This window comes from Lissotriton vulgaris, chromosome 6, assembly GCF_964263255.1.
Source record: "Lissotriton vulgaris chromosome 6, aLisVul1.2, whole genome shotgun sequence".
Classification (NCBI taxonomy): Eukaryota; Metazoa; Chordata; class Amphibia; order Caudata; family Salamandridae; genus Lissotriton; species Lissotriton vulgaris.
The window spans coordinates 480,429,310-480,447,205 of record NC_141694.1 but is presented as its reverse complement, the minus strand read 5'-3'; the positions used below and the strand labels follow the sequence as shown (position 1 = coordinate 480,447,205).

The 17,896-nt window shown below is 41.8% G+C and overlaps 1 protein-coding gene across 1 annotated transcript in view; it reads right to left on the bottom strand.

Annotated features, from left to right (window-relative positions):
- LOC147707469 (uncharacterized) overlaps nucleotides 1-17,896 on the bottom strand; it is a 385,267-nt gene extending 367,371 nt beyond the window's left edge. The window contains exons 1-3 of the mRNA XM_086925650.1: nucleotides 17,809-17,896; nucleotides 13,977-14,030; nucleotides 12,308-12,361 (exon numbers count right to left, since the gene is read on the bottom strand). Of these exons, the coding sequence (XP_086781776.1) occupies nucleotides 12,308-12,361; nucleotides 13,977-14,030; nucleotides 17,809-17,832 (132 nt within the window). The 5' untranslated portion in view covers nucleotides 17,833-17,896. The remainder of the gene's footprint in view (nucleotides 1-12,307; nucleotides 12,362-13,976; nucleotides 14,031-17,808) is intronic.

Below are 17,896 nucleotides of genomic sequence, written 5' to 3'. Positions count from 1 at the left end.
ATAACTGGACAGGAGCACAAGTCCATGCCCCTAGAGTTAATATGCTGCTAAAGAGTAGAAAGCGGTAGTGCCATAGGCTGCAATGAATCCTTATTGAAGTATTCTGGGATTCAAGAAGCTACTGGAGTGTGGTAAGGGTTGCTGAACCTCATCAATTGAAGAAAAATGGTTGCTGATTAGTAAGGCCCAAGATATCTTAACTGTAACTCACCACTCGTATGCGGCATGAAGTACTTTGTCACCTCACAGGAGCTGAAAAGTCCATCCATCGATCCGCTGCTAACTTTGGAAATTTCCTGGATTGAATCAGACTCCCAGAGACCATTGTGACATGTGTGCATGATCAGATTCTCCTTGCTCTAAAGGTGGGGGATCGGGTAGTTGTTCGCGCAATTGTGGGGCCTGAGAGAAATTGCCTCGAACTAGGAGAGACCTGGGCCTCAACAGAATGGCCCTCTGCGAAGGACACACAAGGCCATCATTAACTTTGTCTGCTTCACCGGCTCTCCCAACGTATATTGCCAAAGACTTTAGATCTGTGATAATGTTTTGTGAATATCTTATTAAAACCAGTGGTCATTTCAATTTAATGGTAACAATCCCTATTTGTTTTTGCCATAGGTAATATAGGGCATTGCTTTTTTCAGGTTAAATGCTTGGTACTTTGCAGTTAACAAGAACAGCTACACTAAGGAGGCTAATTGCCCCTTGCCACATGTCTGTAAGGTATGAGATTTGCAACATAGTTAGTCTGCAAGCCCCTTTCCGAAAGGTTTAGATTTATTGTACGCATGAACTTGAAAATGTTTGCAATTTTTTGCATAGTACTTGGTTGTGTGCATGTTAAAGTACTTCTTTACTTTTTAAGAAAAAGAACTGATTGAGCAATAATTTGTTATTTTGTGTGATACAGTGTCTAGGGTTTGAAGCCTGCAGCACCTCCCTGAATCAGTCATTGACTGCTCTGCATTGTTGCTAGGAGAGTCACAGACTAAAAGGTCCAAGTTTAAGGCTCTGCAGTAAGGAGGGCACAGGACAGCACTACAAAATTGTGGCCCAGTAACTTCTGCTTGGACAGGTAGCTCCTCACCTAGATTTTTTATGCGTGCATAACGATAGCCAATGCCCATTCAGAGTTATCAACGATGCAAGGATATCCATCCACTGTGGATTTCTGACTTATGCTGCAGTGTAGGCTCTCCTCAATACAGCTTCTGGTACTCACAAACTAGGCAGGCTCTGAATCTTATTGAAATATTAAGAATGTTCTTTGTGTTGGAACCCTATACTAAGTGAGTGGGAGTTTCTGCTCTTGTGATTACTAGTTGAGGAAAATCAGCCCCTATTTTGAAAGGTGCGGAAACTCACCAGCTTAAACAGAATATGTGTACAGGCCAGTCACTGGAGCAATAAGCACTGCTTGTCCTCACCAATCCACTCGTACATCACAGTAGAAGCGGGAAAAGCTGCACCACCACCAGAGTCTGCCCTTCATTACAACTTCAAGGCCCTTGCGGCTCAAACTGCATTGACTATCCCTCCCAGTTAGCACCTGCTCAGAGCAGGTGATATTATGGAACTGAAAAGTTCACAGAATTGGGAATGACCATGCAGAAAAGCAGAATATACTCCTAAATTCACTTGGCCATTTATACTTCCTGGGATTGAAGATAGTAATTGCACAATGCATGGCTGAAATTAATCACTGGTGATTTTTGCTCAGGTAATTTTGGTGCCCCAGTAATTGTAGCACCTTTTTGCCATACCACTACTAATTAGGCCTGAATGCATTTCAAATTAGGGAGTCTTTACCACATCTGCATGGGTGGTGCAAAATGTGCCATGTCAACGTCACGGGTGATATTTCGTGCTTAAAATAAATAAAGAAAACACTTAATTCCCTTCATGTGACTCAGTGTTCAGATTCCCAATATTCCCTGCAAGTCCGAATGAGGGCTCATTTGAAGCTCTAAAATACTCAATATCCCCTACTGTCACTCGGTGTGCATGGAGTAAAAGAATGGGTAGTGCTCATGAAGGCCCTGGGTGAGGACGTCGGGGGACGTGGTTTCCATGTGCCCTGTTGCAAAGTCCCTAGGATGGGAACCTCAGGTCTAGTTGGCCTCCCCTGCTTGCATGGAATAGGAAGTAGGGGTGAGTGGTAAACTCCTCTGAAACCAGCGGGAGTTTTGCCACCCCGCTTGGAATGCAGAGTTTGGAAAAAACTCTGCTAACCACCGGTGGGGCAAGAGTTTCCCGGTGCACTCACCCCTAGACTGCAACCCCCCCCCCAATGATTAATGCACCAGGAGACGTGTTTGCAGAGTTGTTGAGAAAGGGGGCAGAGCCCCTGATGAGGTCTCATCCTGCTTTGTGGGACTTAATGGTGGTAACAATAGGGGTTCCTGGCCTCATCAAATCTCAGCAGCCAAGGGGACTTTATTTCTCAATCAGTAGTTTGCCAGAAGTGAATTAAGAGAGTGGTTAAGAAAGTGTGCTGGGCCTCCGATGAGGTCTCAGCAATCCCACTGTGGGGGACTTGCTTGTGGTAACAATAGGAGTTCTTGGCCCCCAACAACTCTCAGTAGCCAAGGAGACTTTCTCCCACCAACCAGCAGTGTGCCAGGAGTTTGCAGAGTGGTTGAGAAAGGGGGCATGGACTCCGTTGAGGTCTCAGCAACCCTGCTGTGGGGGACTTACTGGTGGTAACAAGAGGGTTTCTTGGCCCCCAATGACCCTCAACAGCCAAGAGGACTTCATCCCCAAGCAGTAGTGCACCAGGAGGTACATTTGCAGAGTGGTTGAAAAAGTTGTCGGTCCTCCAACAAGGTCTCAGCCATCCCACTGTTTGGACTAATTAGTGGCAACAGAAGGGGTTCTGGGCCCCCGACGACCCTCAGCAGCCTAGGTGAGTTCAACCCCCAACCAGTATTGCATCAGTAGGCTGGTTTGCAGAGTGGTTGAGAAAAAGGGCAGGGCCTCCAACGAGGTCTCAACAATCTTGCTGTGTGGAACTTGCTATTGGTAACAGGAGAGGTTATTGGCCCCTAACTACTGTCAGCATCCAAGGGGACTTCATTAGGGGTGACCGAGCAATACTACGCCGCTCACCGAATTTGGCGGAGTTTTCAGTAACTCGCGGAATTCCGCAGAGTTAAACTCTACAAGCTCTGACCAGGTCTAATAGGAAGCTCTGACCGGGCCAGGAGTCAGAGCTCCGGCAGCCTGGAGATGGACGCCTCGGTCCTGGGCTCTGTCCCATGACCCGCTGAATCCATTAGAGTCCGGACCGGGAACCTGCAAGCCCAGGGAGGCCTCACCTGCTTGCCAGAGCTAAGAAGCTCTGATCGGGCCCTGGCTAAGAACCTGGCTGGCTAGGGTGGCAGTCCCAAGCTCTGGACTCCCTTCTCAGGCCCACCATTTCACAAAGTGCTTGGGACAGGGTTCTGCATGCCCAGGAAGGTCTCCCATTCTTGACTGGGTTCAAAAGCTCTGACCGGGCCCCGGAGGCCCTAGGGCGGAAGACCCCTTCCTTGGGCTTCCAGTTACCATCCCAGCTAAGTCTCAGAGTGCCACCAATGGAGACCTGCAGGCCTGATAAGGCCTCCCCTGCTTTTCCGGATTCAGAATCAGTGACCTGTCCCGGGACAAAGCCCCATGCGACCCATGGATGGAAGTATCAGGTCCTGTTCTCCAGCTCAATGAGTTGCAAAGTGCCCGGGACAGGGTGCTGCAGGCCTGGGGAGGCCTCCTCTGCTTGTCTGGGATAAGAAGCACTGACCGGGCCCTGGGTCAGGACTCCGGTATGCCCAGGGTTGCAAACCCTCAGCCCTGGGCTCCCTTCTCCAGACTGCCATGTTGCAAAGTGTATGAGATGGGGATCTCCAGGCCTGGGACGGACTCCCCTGCTTGTCTTGGTTCAGAAGCTCTGATTGGGGCCTGTGTCAGAGCACCATCAAGCCCTGGGGTGGAAGCTCCAGGCCCTAAGCTCCCTTCTCTGGCCCATAATGTTGCAAGATGTGTGCACTCCAATTGCCCCCTTTCACTTGCTATGCATGGATTACAAGAAAGGCTAGTAGCCTTACTCTGGATTATTACAGAGAAGGCATCAGGGACCCCCATTGTCCTCCAGTCTTTCTCCTCAGGGGCGGCAAAGGCATAGGCTGGCCTGACCTGGAGCCCCAGGGGCCTGAGTCTCTAGCAATCTTCCAGTTCGGTCCGAGGGGCATTTCTTCCAAGCCCTGCTTTCTGGAGAGCAGGCAGGGATGCAAAGCGTCACTGCCCTCTTACTGATTGGGTTCAGAAGCTGTGACAGAGTTCTGGGTCAGAGGTCCAGCTGGCCAATGGATGGAAGCCCATAACCTTGGGCTACCTTCTCTGGCGTGTTGTGCTGCAATGTGTCCTGGACGGGCTCCAGAAGACCTGGGGAGGTCTCACTTGCATGTCGAGGCTCAAAACTATCACTGGGCCCTGGGTCAGAGCTCTGTAAGGCTCTTCCCAATAGCCCCTTGCCTGATTCCCAGCACAGGCTCTGAGAACTCAGACCTCAGAGTCCATGTCCTATCCGAGGGAGAGAGGACTCCTTTTTAAAAATAAAAGACGTTGGGCCCAATTCACAGAACTAACTTAAGACAAAATCCTAAACTTACTACCATTTTCATATTCACAGAAGGCACTCCCTCATTTTGGTATTCACAGAAGACACTTACTCATTTCGGTATTCACAGAAGTTAGGAGTCCTAACTTTAGGACTCCTAAATGCCTTCTGTGAATACCGAAAGTCCTAAATTTAGGATTTTTCTCAGTTTAGGAGTAGTAAAGTTAGGACTCCTAACTTTAGGACTCCTAAATGCCTTCTGTGAATACCGAAAGTCTTAAAATTAGAATTTTTCTCAGTTTAGTAGTAGTAAAATTGAGAAAAATCCTAATTTTAAGACTTTCGGTATTCACAGAAGGCATTTAGGAGACCAAAAGTTAGAAGTCCTAATTTTACTACTACTAAATTGAAAAAAATCCTAATTTTAAGACTTTCGGTATTCACAGAAGGCATTTAGGAGTCCTAAAGTTAGGACTCCTAACTTCTGTGAATACCGAAATGAGTAAGTGCCTTCTGTGAATACCAACATGGTAATAAGTTTAGGATTTTGTCTTAAATTAGTCCTGTGAATGGGGCCCGTTGTGACCAAATGGCCATTCTTCGAGTCTGGGAATCTGGTTACATTCCATGTGTTCCTAGAGTGTGCTCAGATGGCTGGGCTGCCCTAGAAGTTGCGATGAGGTCTAATTTGATCACACCTAGGGCTCCAGGAGGATAGATGAGTTTTCTCAGGTGGCCCCCCCTCTATCATTCCCGGAGCATGGATTACAAGCAAAGTGGGGTAGCCCTGCTCCAGATTAGTAGAGACAGTGTACTTGGGAACCTCCTTTGGCCTGGTGATTCTTACCCAGGTGGTGCCTGGGTCTCTGGCTGCCTTCCAACCCAGCCTGATGGGCCTTTCCTCCTAGCCTTGATTCCTGGAGAGCTGCCTGACATATGAAGCTGACATCCCCAAGCAGGCTGGCCTCGTTTTAGTGGTTTAGGCAGCACGGTACTGTGATCATGACAGCTGGGCTGATCTGGAAGTTATGGGATTATGACTGAATGCCTCTACGTCAGAACCCTCACAAACCGTAATTATACCGCAGCGTCTTTTAGCTTCGTTCGCCTGGAATAGCTGGCCTCTGGGCTGGTGCCTCTAGGAGCACGGTTGGATGGGGGGCACCTCCATCACCATTAGTGCACACATATTTGTGGGGCACCTGGTGCTAAATCATTTGCAGAGGACCTGATTATGGGTCTGGGGTTTGCAAGTAGCAGAACAGCTACATTTCTGCGATCTATTGACAATCATCCTCTGAGCTATGCTTTTGTCTCTGCCTGTGGGTGCCTGTGCCCCTGGGGTCCCTCTGCCATCAGGACAGGGTGATGACCTGTGGGAGACTGCCTCCACCATGTGCAGTGTGGCATGGGGCCTCCCCTCCCGCCCTGTGCCATCGGGTGCAGGGTTTGAGGCATGATCCCTGGACAGACAGTAGGTTGACCAGATAGTGGCCACCGGTGGAGCAGCCTGGAGGTAAGAAGCCAGTCAGTGGCTCAAGAAAGGAGCCTCCTGAGTGCTAGTCTTATCTCCGACTGCTGCCCTGGCACTCCAGTCACCAGGTGAGGCTGAGCTACATTGTCATCCTTCTTGGCAGCCAGATGGCTGGAGGGGCCAGCCAGAGCAGCGACCTCTGACTTTTCTCTTCCCCTGGGTTCTGTACTGTACTTTGTGTGAGTAAAATATTTCAGGGAAAATGGCTTTCCAGGCTGGTCCAAGGGTAGAGAGGGGTTGGCCGTGGGTTTAAACCTCCTTAGCGTCCCAGGCTATTTCACCAAGAAGGTGGAAAGCACCAACCCAGGGTCTCCTTAGCCAATGATTTGGGGGTGACAGTCCCTACTTAGGGTATAGTGGCTGCAGAATTGCGGAGGATCCTTGTGCTATTCCGGAGTGTGGAGCATAGACAGGACCCAATGTGAAGATACAGGCTGATAGTGTGACAGGTTGGTGTCAGACCAGGGAGGGATCTGGGGGTCCTGTGGACTGAACAGCTCCCGCAATTCTCCTGCGAGAGGCGAGCAAAGCCAAGGCTTTTGCGTAGGAAGCCAATGCTCCACGGTAACCCTCACTTCCTGGCTTGGATGACATTAGATGGGGGAGGAGCCTAGGGCCTCTTGTGCGGGCTTGACATCTCCTGTGACCCCCCTCCCCCTCATAGGAGGTACAGTCCTGCAGGTCGTTGGTCCCAGCGAACATGCAGAGCCCCCTACCCTGCCCAGGGCATGATGGTGCCCCACACACAAGAGTTTGCCCAGTTTTTGGATGTTCACCAATTAGCTTGCCAGCTTCATGTAGGCAAAACATAAGCATTCTCAAGGCTGATCCAGCCAATGGACAAAAATGGGCGTGCCAACACATTGACAGCCCAGCTTTCCTCATTTAAATTACGTCCAGGCCTACTCCTAATCATCCTCTAAGCCAGTAGAATTTTGGTTCCAGTGGGTAAATTCTAAAAAGGTGAGGTGCAGGGGATACTCTCTCCTCAAATAACCCTCTTTGATAAAAGCATGTTACTTGACAAGTAGTTTAGACATCAGGTTTTGAAAATGCAATAAACATCAAAATCATAACTCAAATGCAATTTGGTCTGACAAATTCAAATCAGGTTGCAGCTAAAAAAATGTATTCTGTTACTTATTAGACAGGAAATATTGTGTTGCTAATCACTATGTTGACCAAATCAGATGTATGGGTTTGCTGAAGACTTTTTCACACCCCTGCCACAGAGCTATTTCACATATTTGAATAGTCTTCCTGAAAAGACAGATAGTGCTCATCTTTAAATGCAACACCAGTATGTCCACAAAGAACAAAGGGGACCTAAATTGAATGCAGTGCATGACAATTTGTGACTTCTATGTTTCTGTTCAAACATAATTTATTTCATTAGGAACTGTGTGCAATGACTTAGAGACTTTGCTCCCCAGTTTGACATCAAGGGCTAATGTTGGTATGAATTGCCGCAATCAATTTGAGGTGAGGTGGGTGAGCTGCCCTGGATGGCAGTGGACAGAGGGTAGAGTTGGGATGACATGAAGAGCTCCTTAGATTTGTACTTCTCCTATGACACTGTGGCAGAGTTGTATTGCCTGAGATACAGGAACTGCATCACTTTGGAGTGAAAGTGGGTGTGAGGTCCTTTAGAGCTTTCTGCCAGTTGGTGTTAGGGCATCCTCTAATAAAATGCTTGCTCCTTTTTTAAGAAAACTTTATCGGCCCATTGTCATCTCAGAAGTTTCTTGGCACGCCTACATCTTTTCAGGTCAACATAGATATGGTAGGTTTGCTCTCTGACTTATTATCTGTACTCAAGAATTTGTTCTGGAAATGGGAAAGTCAGTTTCCTGAACTGGCTCAAATGGGTGTTTTCATCGGTCTCTGCTGAGAATACTCCCTGTTAGAAGAAGCTTATTTTGATAAGCTTTCCGTTGAGGAGTGTGTCCAAGAAGACGCCTCTGACACTAATACGTCCTCAAAAATGAGATTGGGTGCTGATTTTTCAGACCTACATATTTCTGAGCTTAAATCTGATTGTAAAGCTTATGGGAGTCCGTCATGTCTGGGAAAACTTCTCTACTTCTCTAATTACTTCTGAGGTGATGGAAAGGACACAGCAGAACTATTTGTTTGTTGCGCGTCACAAATACATTGTTCGTCTAATTTTTTTATGTACTGATGTTGTGCTATGTGCTTTAATCTGTTGATCTCACATACCACCTCTCATCGTGCAAAGCACTGCATCCTTGTTCACACATAACCAAAGTGTGTTGGTCTTCTGCTATACATTTTGGGGAATTGCCACAGCGTCTGACCTTTACTAGCATCTGTATGACTATAATTTATGGTGCATGGCCTTTGGCTGGGCAGAAGTGGGACTCAGTGGGAGTCCCCATATAGCCACAATCCAATACACAATTCCTTCAACTCTACACAGCAGTTTTTGAGCACAGGGTCAGCTTAAATTAGGCTGTTTATCAAGGCTAAAGAAAGACATTACTTTATTGCGCCCATATATATTTCAGGATGAGCACACTTATAGGCCTGTGGCCAACCCCAGCACTCAGACCTATGCAGAGCCAGGCCCCATTCCTAAAGACCAAATCAGGCTCTTACATCTGAGTCACTTTCTCCATGGTTCAACAGCAGGGTGAAAGACATACGTTGCCATGTTAGTCCTTGCAATATACCAGTTATGATTTCTAGTTTCATAGCCATATCACAATCAATTTGCAGCCAGTGAAATGAAAATTAGCCTGGAGATGCTGTATTATATATCTACTTTTTATTTATATTCAAAACTATCGCCTTCTTGTCCATGTCTTAATGATAACACTGATGAGATGATGATATGTGATATCACCAGTGTTGTTACTTATGATGCTATTTGTGATATCTTCTGTAACACCATGCGCATTGCATTAGCGTGAGCATTGGAGCACAGACCTGTATATCTCAGGGAACGAATGCAAACACAAATAGATATATAAAAATACATATGTACATATATGCATATATGTTGGAAAGTCAGAGGTAACAACTAGACTAGGTGGGCATATTTGGGACCTTTACTTAAAATGTCAGTTTTATTTTCACAAAATATTTTTTAATTCGAGTTGTTGAGATATTTAGTTCATTGGAAAACATCTCTAACTAACCTGCATCATATTTTTTAATGGTTTTGTGTTTCTCCTCTCATTCATCCTTGAAAGGTTTGTGCAGATTAGTTGATTAGTTGAGGAGTAGAAACATTCTAAGGAGGATCTCTAAAGTTGTAATTTCAATTTAAAATCTCACACATATCTTAGCTCTCAACTACAGCCACAACGGAAGACAGATATTCCCTAATTCTGAAATAGGGATGAAGCTTGGAGCAACATAATCCCTATATTTGATTTGATAAAAAATATAGCTCATAGATTTTGTGACACTCCAACTGAAAAAGATAGCTATCTCTAGAACATTTGGTTCATGAAACAGTTCTCAAACTTAAATTTATTAGCAAAATCAGATGTAGTTAAATTATATTTTTTCCCAAAGACCCCTGGTGATTCATGAAACAGACATCTGGTTTGTTGGGTAGCCATGGGATTTTTTCCCTGATAGTCATTGCAAAGGTTGCATGTGGGCTTACTCAATGTGCATTTTGCTCTATCAAATGTTTTGCTATGTGAGTCACAAATGATTGCTGAACACCATACACATTTTGCTTTCAAAGCTAACGTAAGGTGAAAATGTCAATAATTTAGATCTACCGTAACCCTAATGCTAACTCTAGCCAGTAGCAAAAAGAGTACTGTACGTTAAGTATTGCATGCAGAACCATACCCTGTCTCCAGGAATATTTGATACTTGTGCATATAGAAAAATGTATTTGTCCCTAAGAGATTTCATACAGATTGTCAAGGGGAGAGCAGAGATATAAAAGCTCACAAGTTGCATATTACACTGAAATTTGCTTTGGAGAATTTTTGATGAATAAGAACTCCAAAATACCAGTGAGTCAGTGAAAAAGAGAACCAGTGCAACCACTCTAACAACCCTCTCAATGTAGGCAAGGTAGGTAAACATGGAATTAAACTATCCTGCTTGAAACATCTGAGGAAACCTCTGGCACCATGCCTAGTTCACACATAGTAAAAAGGACTCCCACACCACACACTATCTGAATATTATTAGGGCATTTACCAGATATTGTATCCAAAGATTAGTTTGTCATCTAAATCTATGACCTCCATTTTAGTATAGTTGGGGTTTAGTTTGTTTATGTGCATACAGGTTTGATTGCCTGCATGTGGTTGCTGGATCTTTATTGGTTGTCTACCACTGAGAAAGATAGTTTGATATCCATTTAGATAACCTCAGCACAGTTTTGTGCCTTGAGTCCAAAAGAGTTTATATGCCATCAGTAGGAGGCCTTGGAATAAAGAGGGGTAACATTAGATCCCCTTTGGATTTTGCACTGAATTAAAATCGATGATGGCCTAAAAGTATAGGTCCAATGGGTGAGTAACTCTTTGCACACCCACAAATATACTCCTAGTAGTTTGGAGGTAATGGTAAAATTGTCGTGAACAATTACAAAATTACTCCTGTGAAGGGCATAATTAAATCTGTTTCTAGCATGGGAATAGCTAGGAATGAGCTTAAAAAATAGTGGGGGGTTTAATGGAGGAAGTATTTTCCATTGGCAAAATATTCTGCATGAGGGATAAAAAAAGATTTAACTTAGCAACTATGCATGTACGTATTTGTTCATGCAAAAATGTAATTCACAATAAGATTCAGCATTAATCCTGGGAAAACAGTAATAGTCTCATCTTCCCAAGCGTACTTCTAGAAACCTAGAGAATTGCAAAACAATGGTACATCTACCCCAAACATTAGAGGAAATCCTCATAAGAAGGTCTAATATTTCTTATTTGAATCGGCCCAATATTGGTACTTTTGCGAAAACAGTAGGTGCCCATAATGTGGAATTTTTAAGGTCATTTGGATATTTGAAAAGGTATTTTTCGAGCATATTATTACTCATCTAAAATCTTTAAACAATCGTTACAAAAGGTCATAAAAGATGATTCAACATGGTAAAAGCTTTACGCTGTAAAACCTTTGTCCACTTATCCAAGACTAAAAGATTGATGTGAATGTTGGTATTATTAAGTGTAGGACATCCATATTGCTTTCTAAAAAATAGTTATTTTCACAATGATATTTTGGAAATAATCCCTTAGAATGAGAACACACATGAAGTTAAATGTTGTAAACCACTGGAGCATTTGCATTTTGTTTAGTTTGTCAACATTAAGTCTAATTAATAGATGTTTAGAAAATGTTATATTTATGGAAACATTTGAAACCCGCTCACTCTCACTGTAGCACAGAATTAATGTGGCAGTCAATTGGATTAAGCAATATTGTAATTATGGATTGGAATTATATATCTATTGTAATTATGGATGCCATATCATGCATATATTTAAAAGGACTAGATAGATTTTTGCATGTTCACATTTTGAATTGATGTCTGTCAACTTTTCCGTGGATGTAGCTCACATTGTTTTTACATTTTTTTAAGACAAATGTATGTAAAAATGGAAAGATCTCTAAGTCATCACATAAAATGAAGATAATAAAATGCATGCACCATATATTTTACCATGGCTAAAACCACATATCATGTAAATCCTGCTCCAAAAAGAAGACGTCAACCATTCTTTAAAAAAGGGCTAACACAACTGTTTATTTAAAAAAATAAATCTTCACTTTATAATTAGTCTTGGCTTTTTTATACCTGAACCAATATTTGAATGTTTTATCATTATGTGTCTATTTTGTATTATTGTTAAGAGATTTAGTCAATAACATTTCCAGAAAAAATGTCTTGATAAAGGTTTCAAAGTAAAAATGAGCTGAAGCAGTGTCAGATAATATTGCTTCAGTGTTAACGAATATCCAGTTAGGAGTTTCAGCAGTCAGATAATATTGCTTCAGTGTTAAAGAATATCCAGTTAGGAGTTTCTGCAGTGCTGTTAACTTGACTTTGTGCTTTTTGTATAAGTTTAACAAACACATAGAAACATAAAATATTGAGTTTTTTAATATTTTCCAGCTGCATTGTTCTCAATAAGCATGTGATATAAAAAATAAAGTAAATGAAATGCATTACTTACCATGTCACCTGGTAAACCCTGCAGCCCAATAGGTCCTTGAGGCCCTGGAGAACCCTGTAAAAATTGATGTTGGATTAAAATTGAATCTTGTTAATGGAAGGCTCAAATTAAGTCTATGCGACTTGAATACAGCACTTTGGGAACTAATATTATTACTTTTTTTATATTTCTATAGAATGTGCCTAGCCCACTACAACATTGGCCCTATTCACTCTTACTCTTTTAGCTCTTTCTCTTGAATTCCAGGAGAAAGCCAATGTTAGACCTGACATCCTTAGTGTGGCCTTCCTCCAAACATTTTACCTTATGCCTCTTGTTTTCTGAAATCTATTTTGTTGGTTTTATGACTCTGTGCACTTTACCACGGCTAACTAAAGCTAAAGTGTGTGTGTTCACTCCCTTAAATATGGTAAAATTGGCCTACACCTGATTTTCAGAATGAATTTACTTGTAAGTCATGTGTAAAGTGGTACTGCATGTACCCAGGGTCTGTAAATGAAATACTACTAGTGGGCCTACAGCACTCATTGAGCCACCCACTAAGTAGCACTTTAAAACATGTCTCAGGCCTGCCATTGAAGCCTTTAAACTACCAGTTCTACCTGGCAAAATAAACCTTTTGCCAGGCATAAACCAACCTGAGTTTTCCTTGTTTGCTCAAATAGTTTAGGACTAAGGTAAGATAACAAAATGTAGTTCACAAGCCCTCATAGCAAAATCATTGTGAATAAGACTCTATGGTATTACTTTTTAATATGGTATATTCAATGTTGCATGCTGTTGTTGGGGGTGCATACACGTCTTCTGTGCAGCTGATATTTTATTTCAGCTAAGCATCTGCACATTCTAAAGACAACATTATTGCACATGTACCACACAAATGTCACCTGAGAATTTAGGTTGCCACTGATCAAATTGTTACCCATGACTCTTTTGTCACAATTGCTTTCAAGTATATATTTTAAATGAACAGAATAGTTTTAGGAGTTTTTAACAAACAATACACACATTAGGCCTCTAACCGTTTTCACATTTTAGGAAATAAACTTAAATCTAAAAAAGTTAAGGTGCTTGATTAGGTGGTGTCATTTTTAAAGAGCTGTAAAATGTATTTAAAGAATTGAGATCAAACAAAACATTTGAGAAACTCCTAAATAAACTTTATATATATATTGCATTGGAAAACACGATCTTGGGCCTAAATACTATTTTAAAAATCCTACCACGCATTTAGAAAAATATGTCTATCTTCAGACAAAGAAAAAATCTGACAATGTATGACAAGCTTTTAAATTGTTGAAAAACTGTTCTATAATTTTAGGACATATTTTAAAACTATGAAATATATTGTATAGTCTTTTAACATGTCAGCCTCATCTTTTAAAGAGTAAGAAACATTACATATATTTATTTGATAATGAGAACTTCCTTAAACTCCTCTATAGTATTTTAACATTGTTAACAATTGTTTTCCACTTAAAACAACTTTTTCACTTCAGATAAAAGAAAGGCATATATTTTTTATGTAAAATCAGTACATATGATTTATTAAAACATACCTAACCTAGAGGTTTTTTTATGCTTTTTGGCCCACATATATGGAAAAGACTTTTGCAATGCCATGCCATTGTCACTTATATTAGAGCAGCTGATACACAGATGTACATACCTGAGGTCCAGGACTTCCAGGAGGTCCGGCAATACCTGGTTCCCCGGTTGCACCCTACAATAAATGTTAGTTAGAATAAGAGTTCATCAGAAGCAGAGAATAAATTAGGCTTTTGAGACTACAAGACTCTATATATAACTCTGGCAACAAAATGATTTCTAAATATTGTACCTGGATCCTAGCTGCTATTTATTCATGCTTCTGCATATCCTTCCAAGTCTACAATTAGATGAAATTTGGTTCCTAATTATTTAGTTTTCAAACCCACTGGCACGCAAGTTCTCAAGGATTGCTGGACTAATCAAGAACACAAACTATGAATTATTTAAAAGTGCCATATTTCTTGTGCATGCAAGCGAAACATTTTCCCTAGTTATGATTTATTATTAAACTTTGGTTTGGGTGCCAGTGCCATACGCAAGACTCTAGCTAGGCCAAATCTGTTAATTCTGTTTCAAAGACACTGTAGCACTAACAACTCTAATTAAATACAGACAGGAGCAAAATTGGATTCTGGCTGTTATAGGCAACAAATAATTTAATATGATTTTACAATCATAAATCTAATGGATATACAAGATTGTATTGTAATGCTTGTTGTGCATTTGAGATACAACATGAGAACAACACAAATATTTTGAGATACAATGGAGAGAGTGAAACATATTTTGAAATGAGTGGGCTATACGATTTTTACTACTTCATACTGTTAAACAGCTTCACTTCATAAGATAGACGGATAATGGTAGTTGCTAAGGACAGCTCAAGCCACCTAGTTTGTCCTTTTGTGCTCCCTATAATGTATTAAATTCAACTACGTCTTCAGTTTTGATTTTGCTTTGAATACACATTTGTGCCAGGCCTGCTGGGTCTGTTCCCAAATAACTTCTTCCAATCTGTGCAACAGCTTAAGGGAAAACTTGAATATTTTACAAATGTAATTTCACAAAATGTAGTTGCACATTCACAAAATGCAGCATGCATGAGCATTCCATATTAAAAATATGAGGTTGTAAGTGGGCCACATCTAGCGCCACCTTCAGGCATCATCACCCATTACCCTATTCCTTTGTTCTGGCTGCCCCCTTCATTCTGTAAGGGCAGAATCTCTTTATAGGACAGAGTAGACTAAGACGGCTGAAGGGCATAGAAGGCTCTACCTGTGCTTATGAGACTGTACTGAGTGCATGGAGCTACACATTGACGTAGGGGATGATAGGGGATTATTGACAGTTCTTAATTTGTAAAAGAATAAGTGCCGGGCTCTCGTCGGGAGGGGCACTGCAGCTTGCACCATACATTGCCCATGCTAGCTGCCAATGACAGTACAAACACAGCTACTATCCATCACACTCTTACAAGTGTGCCAAAACCTTACATTCCAGCCCCCAAAGCAATAAGAATGGCTTGGGAAGCAGGTATTAGTCATTGTAAATGTAAATTGAACTAATAAACGGCTGTTGTTGTGCTTATACCTAAATTACCCATACAGTGCCACCATGTGGCAGACTGTCATAAGCCCCGGTTCTGGCAATTAAGTGCCACTGCTGAGCACAGGAAACCACAGGCTCAAATTAAGCACTGATTCATGACTATATGCAACACTACCTGAGCGTTTTGGAAATATTACTGTACATTGAAGGCATCACTGGGCAAGTAGGGTTATTTATGAGCACAAATGAGACAATTAAAACTTCCTGTTTTATCTAATTATGGGGCATATTAGCAAGAACCTTGTTAAAATTATTGCAGGACATCTAACCTTGGCTTCTTCTGGAATTCTATAACACATATTAGCAAGCCCATTATTGCCATTTTAATTGCAGTTTCCTGCCGCTAAAATGGCGATAATTTTAATGAGGTTCTTGCTAATATGCCCCACAGTTATTATGATATACAAGTAGCTGTATTGGGCATATGTGATAATAGCTGAGCATTTATCAGGACACAGTGAATATATCTAGCTACGTCTACGAAAATGAAACTTCATTCTGCAAATGGATATGCTCAATAGAATATGGGGCTATGCATAAGCATATGAGTCTGCATTGAACCTATGATGCTATACTTATCCAGTTTCAATGAGTATATGACACTCCACCTATGCATGTGGACCTCAACCTGCACATATCGGGCTAAACTACGGAGTTGGCAACAGGATTAGGGAAGCACTTACGTCTTTGAGGCTTTTCCAGGTAGATTGAGGCTGCCTCTAGATGCCATCTTATAAAAATACCCATCCCAGCAATTTAGACATATTTTATGCTGCCTGGGGCAGTCACATGCTCCCACAAGTGTTTAATATTGAACTCTCAATTACCTACCGCGGAGTGCAGGTCTTATAAAAAATCAGCAGATGTTTATAATATAGTGTGAAGGCAATTACGTCATGTAATGTTCATAACAGAATATATTTCATCAATAGAAAAGTATATCTGTGCCATACACAAATAATACATATTTACATATTTTGAAGCAAAGTGAGATGTTGAACATTTAAATTTTTTTTATTGAGTATTGAGGAGCAGCCTGGGATCAGTTGGTTTGGAGATGATAAAAGAAGAATGAGGCTTTAAATTACTTGCTGGCTGAGAAGAGGGATGATGTGATTCTTAGACAAGGGTGCATGTCAGATAAGGTGCGTGCAGAGGAGGAAGCCTAAGTTGTATTTTTTCCCGGCTTGTTTTTGGGCTAGTTGAAATGGATTTGCTGGTACTGCGAGTTGGGTCAGCATTGGCAGTAAATGATAGCTTGCGTACTAGGTAAACGAGTTTAAGTGTTTGTATGACTATGTTGACCCAGGGAACTGAATTTTAAGAATGATGGGATATGGATCATATGTAAGTTACAAGGAGTAATGTAACTGGATTTGCATTCTTCATTGGTCAAACCATCAACAGCATTGTTTGGCCAGGTTGAGAGTTCTCCTTATTTTCAATACAGAGGACATCATCTTTTACTTGTAGGGTCTAATGGACTGATTTAGAGTTTGGTGGATGGTTACTCCATCAAAAACAGATCTCCCATCAGCCTTATTCCAAGTCCCATAGAATATCACTCAATAGTAATAAGGCGCACAGAATATCCCTCATGTTTGTGACTGAGAAACCCATTTGCCAAACTCTAAATCAGGCTCTCAGTCTCCAAGCCACGGTGTGGATGGAAACCCGATTGATATGATTGCAATAAATTGTGTTGCATAATGTGGGTTTGGGTGGGGGATTTTGGTAGCCATTTGTGTGTGCGTCGATAATAAAGGATACTTTGAAGGATCTGCCTGGTGGAGTGGGAGGAGACAAATTGGCAAAGTATTAGGTTGAGATTATCTACTAGTGCCTGGTATGTTTTCCTCGCCAAACATCACGTGACATCGGGTCATGCAATGTAGCTTACTTAACTACTTCTGTTATGGTGAATTAAGAAGTTATCTAGAGATGCACACATTCAATAGATCCGCTACTCTTCAGTGATCAAACCACCCAAGTGGTGCCTGAAATTTGGTATATGTGGTCTCTTTCAAAGTGAAACTATATTCCCATAACACAGTCTTTAAATAAAGCACAGCGCAATAAAACACCTTTTTAGTTTAATGGGAAATAGGTGGTGACAATTTCATTCGTTTTGCAGGATAATTTCTTGTTATTATTCCCTCTTCTGATATAACATTTTCCAGGAAAGTTGTGTGCGCTTTATCCCTGTGCTCATGCACTTCTTTGTTTTCTTTGTTAGTGTGATTGACAGCTGGAGTTAAAGGTTCCATTGTGCGCATGTCACGTTGACGCATTAACATGTCGAGTGTGATTGATGCCTCTTGCAATGTGCAGGATTTTACCTTTTCTCCTTGACTTCCTTTCATACCAGTCTCTCCCTAGAAATGAAACACGAATAGCAATATTTCATTACATAATATATACCACATT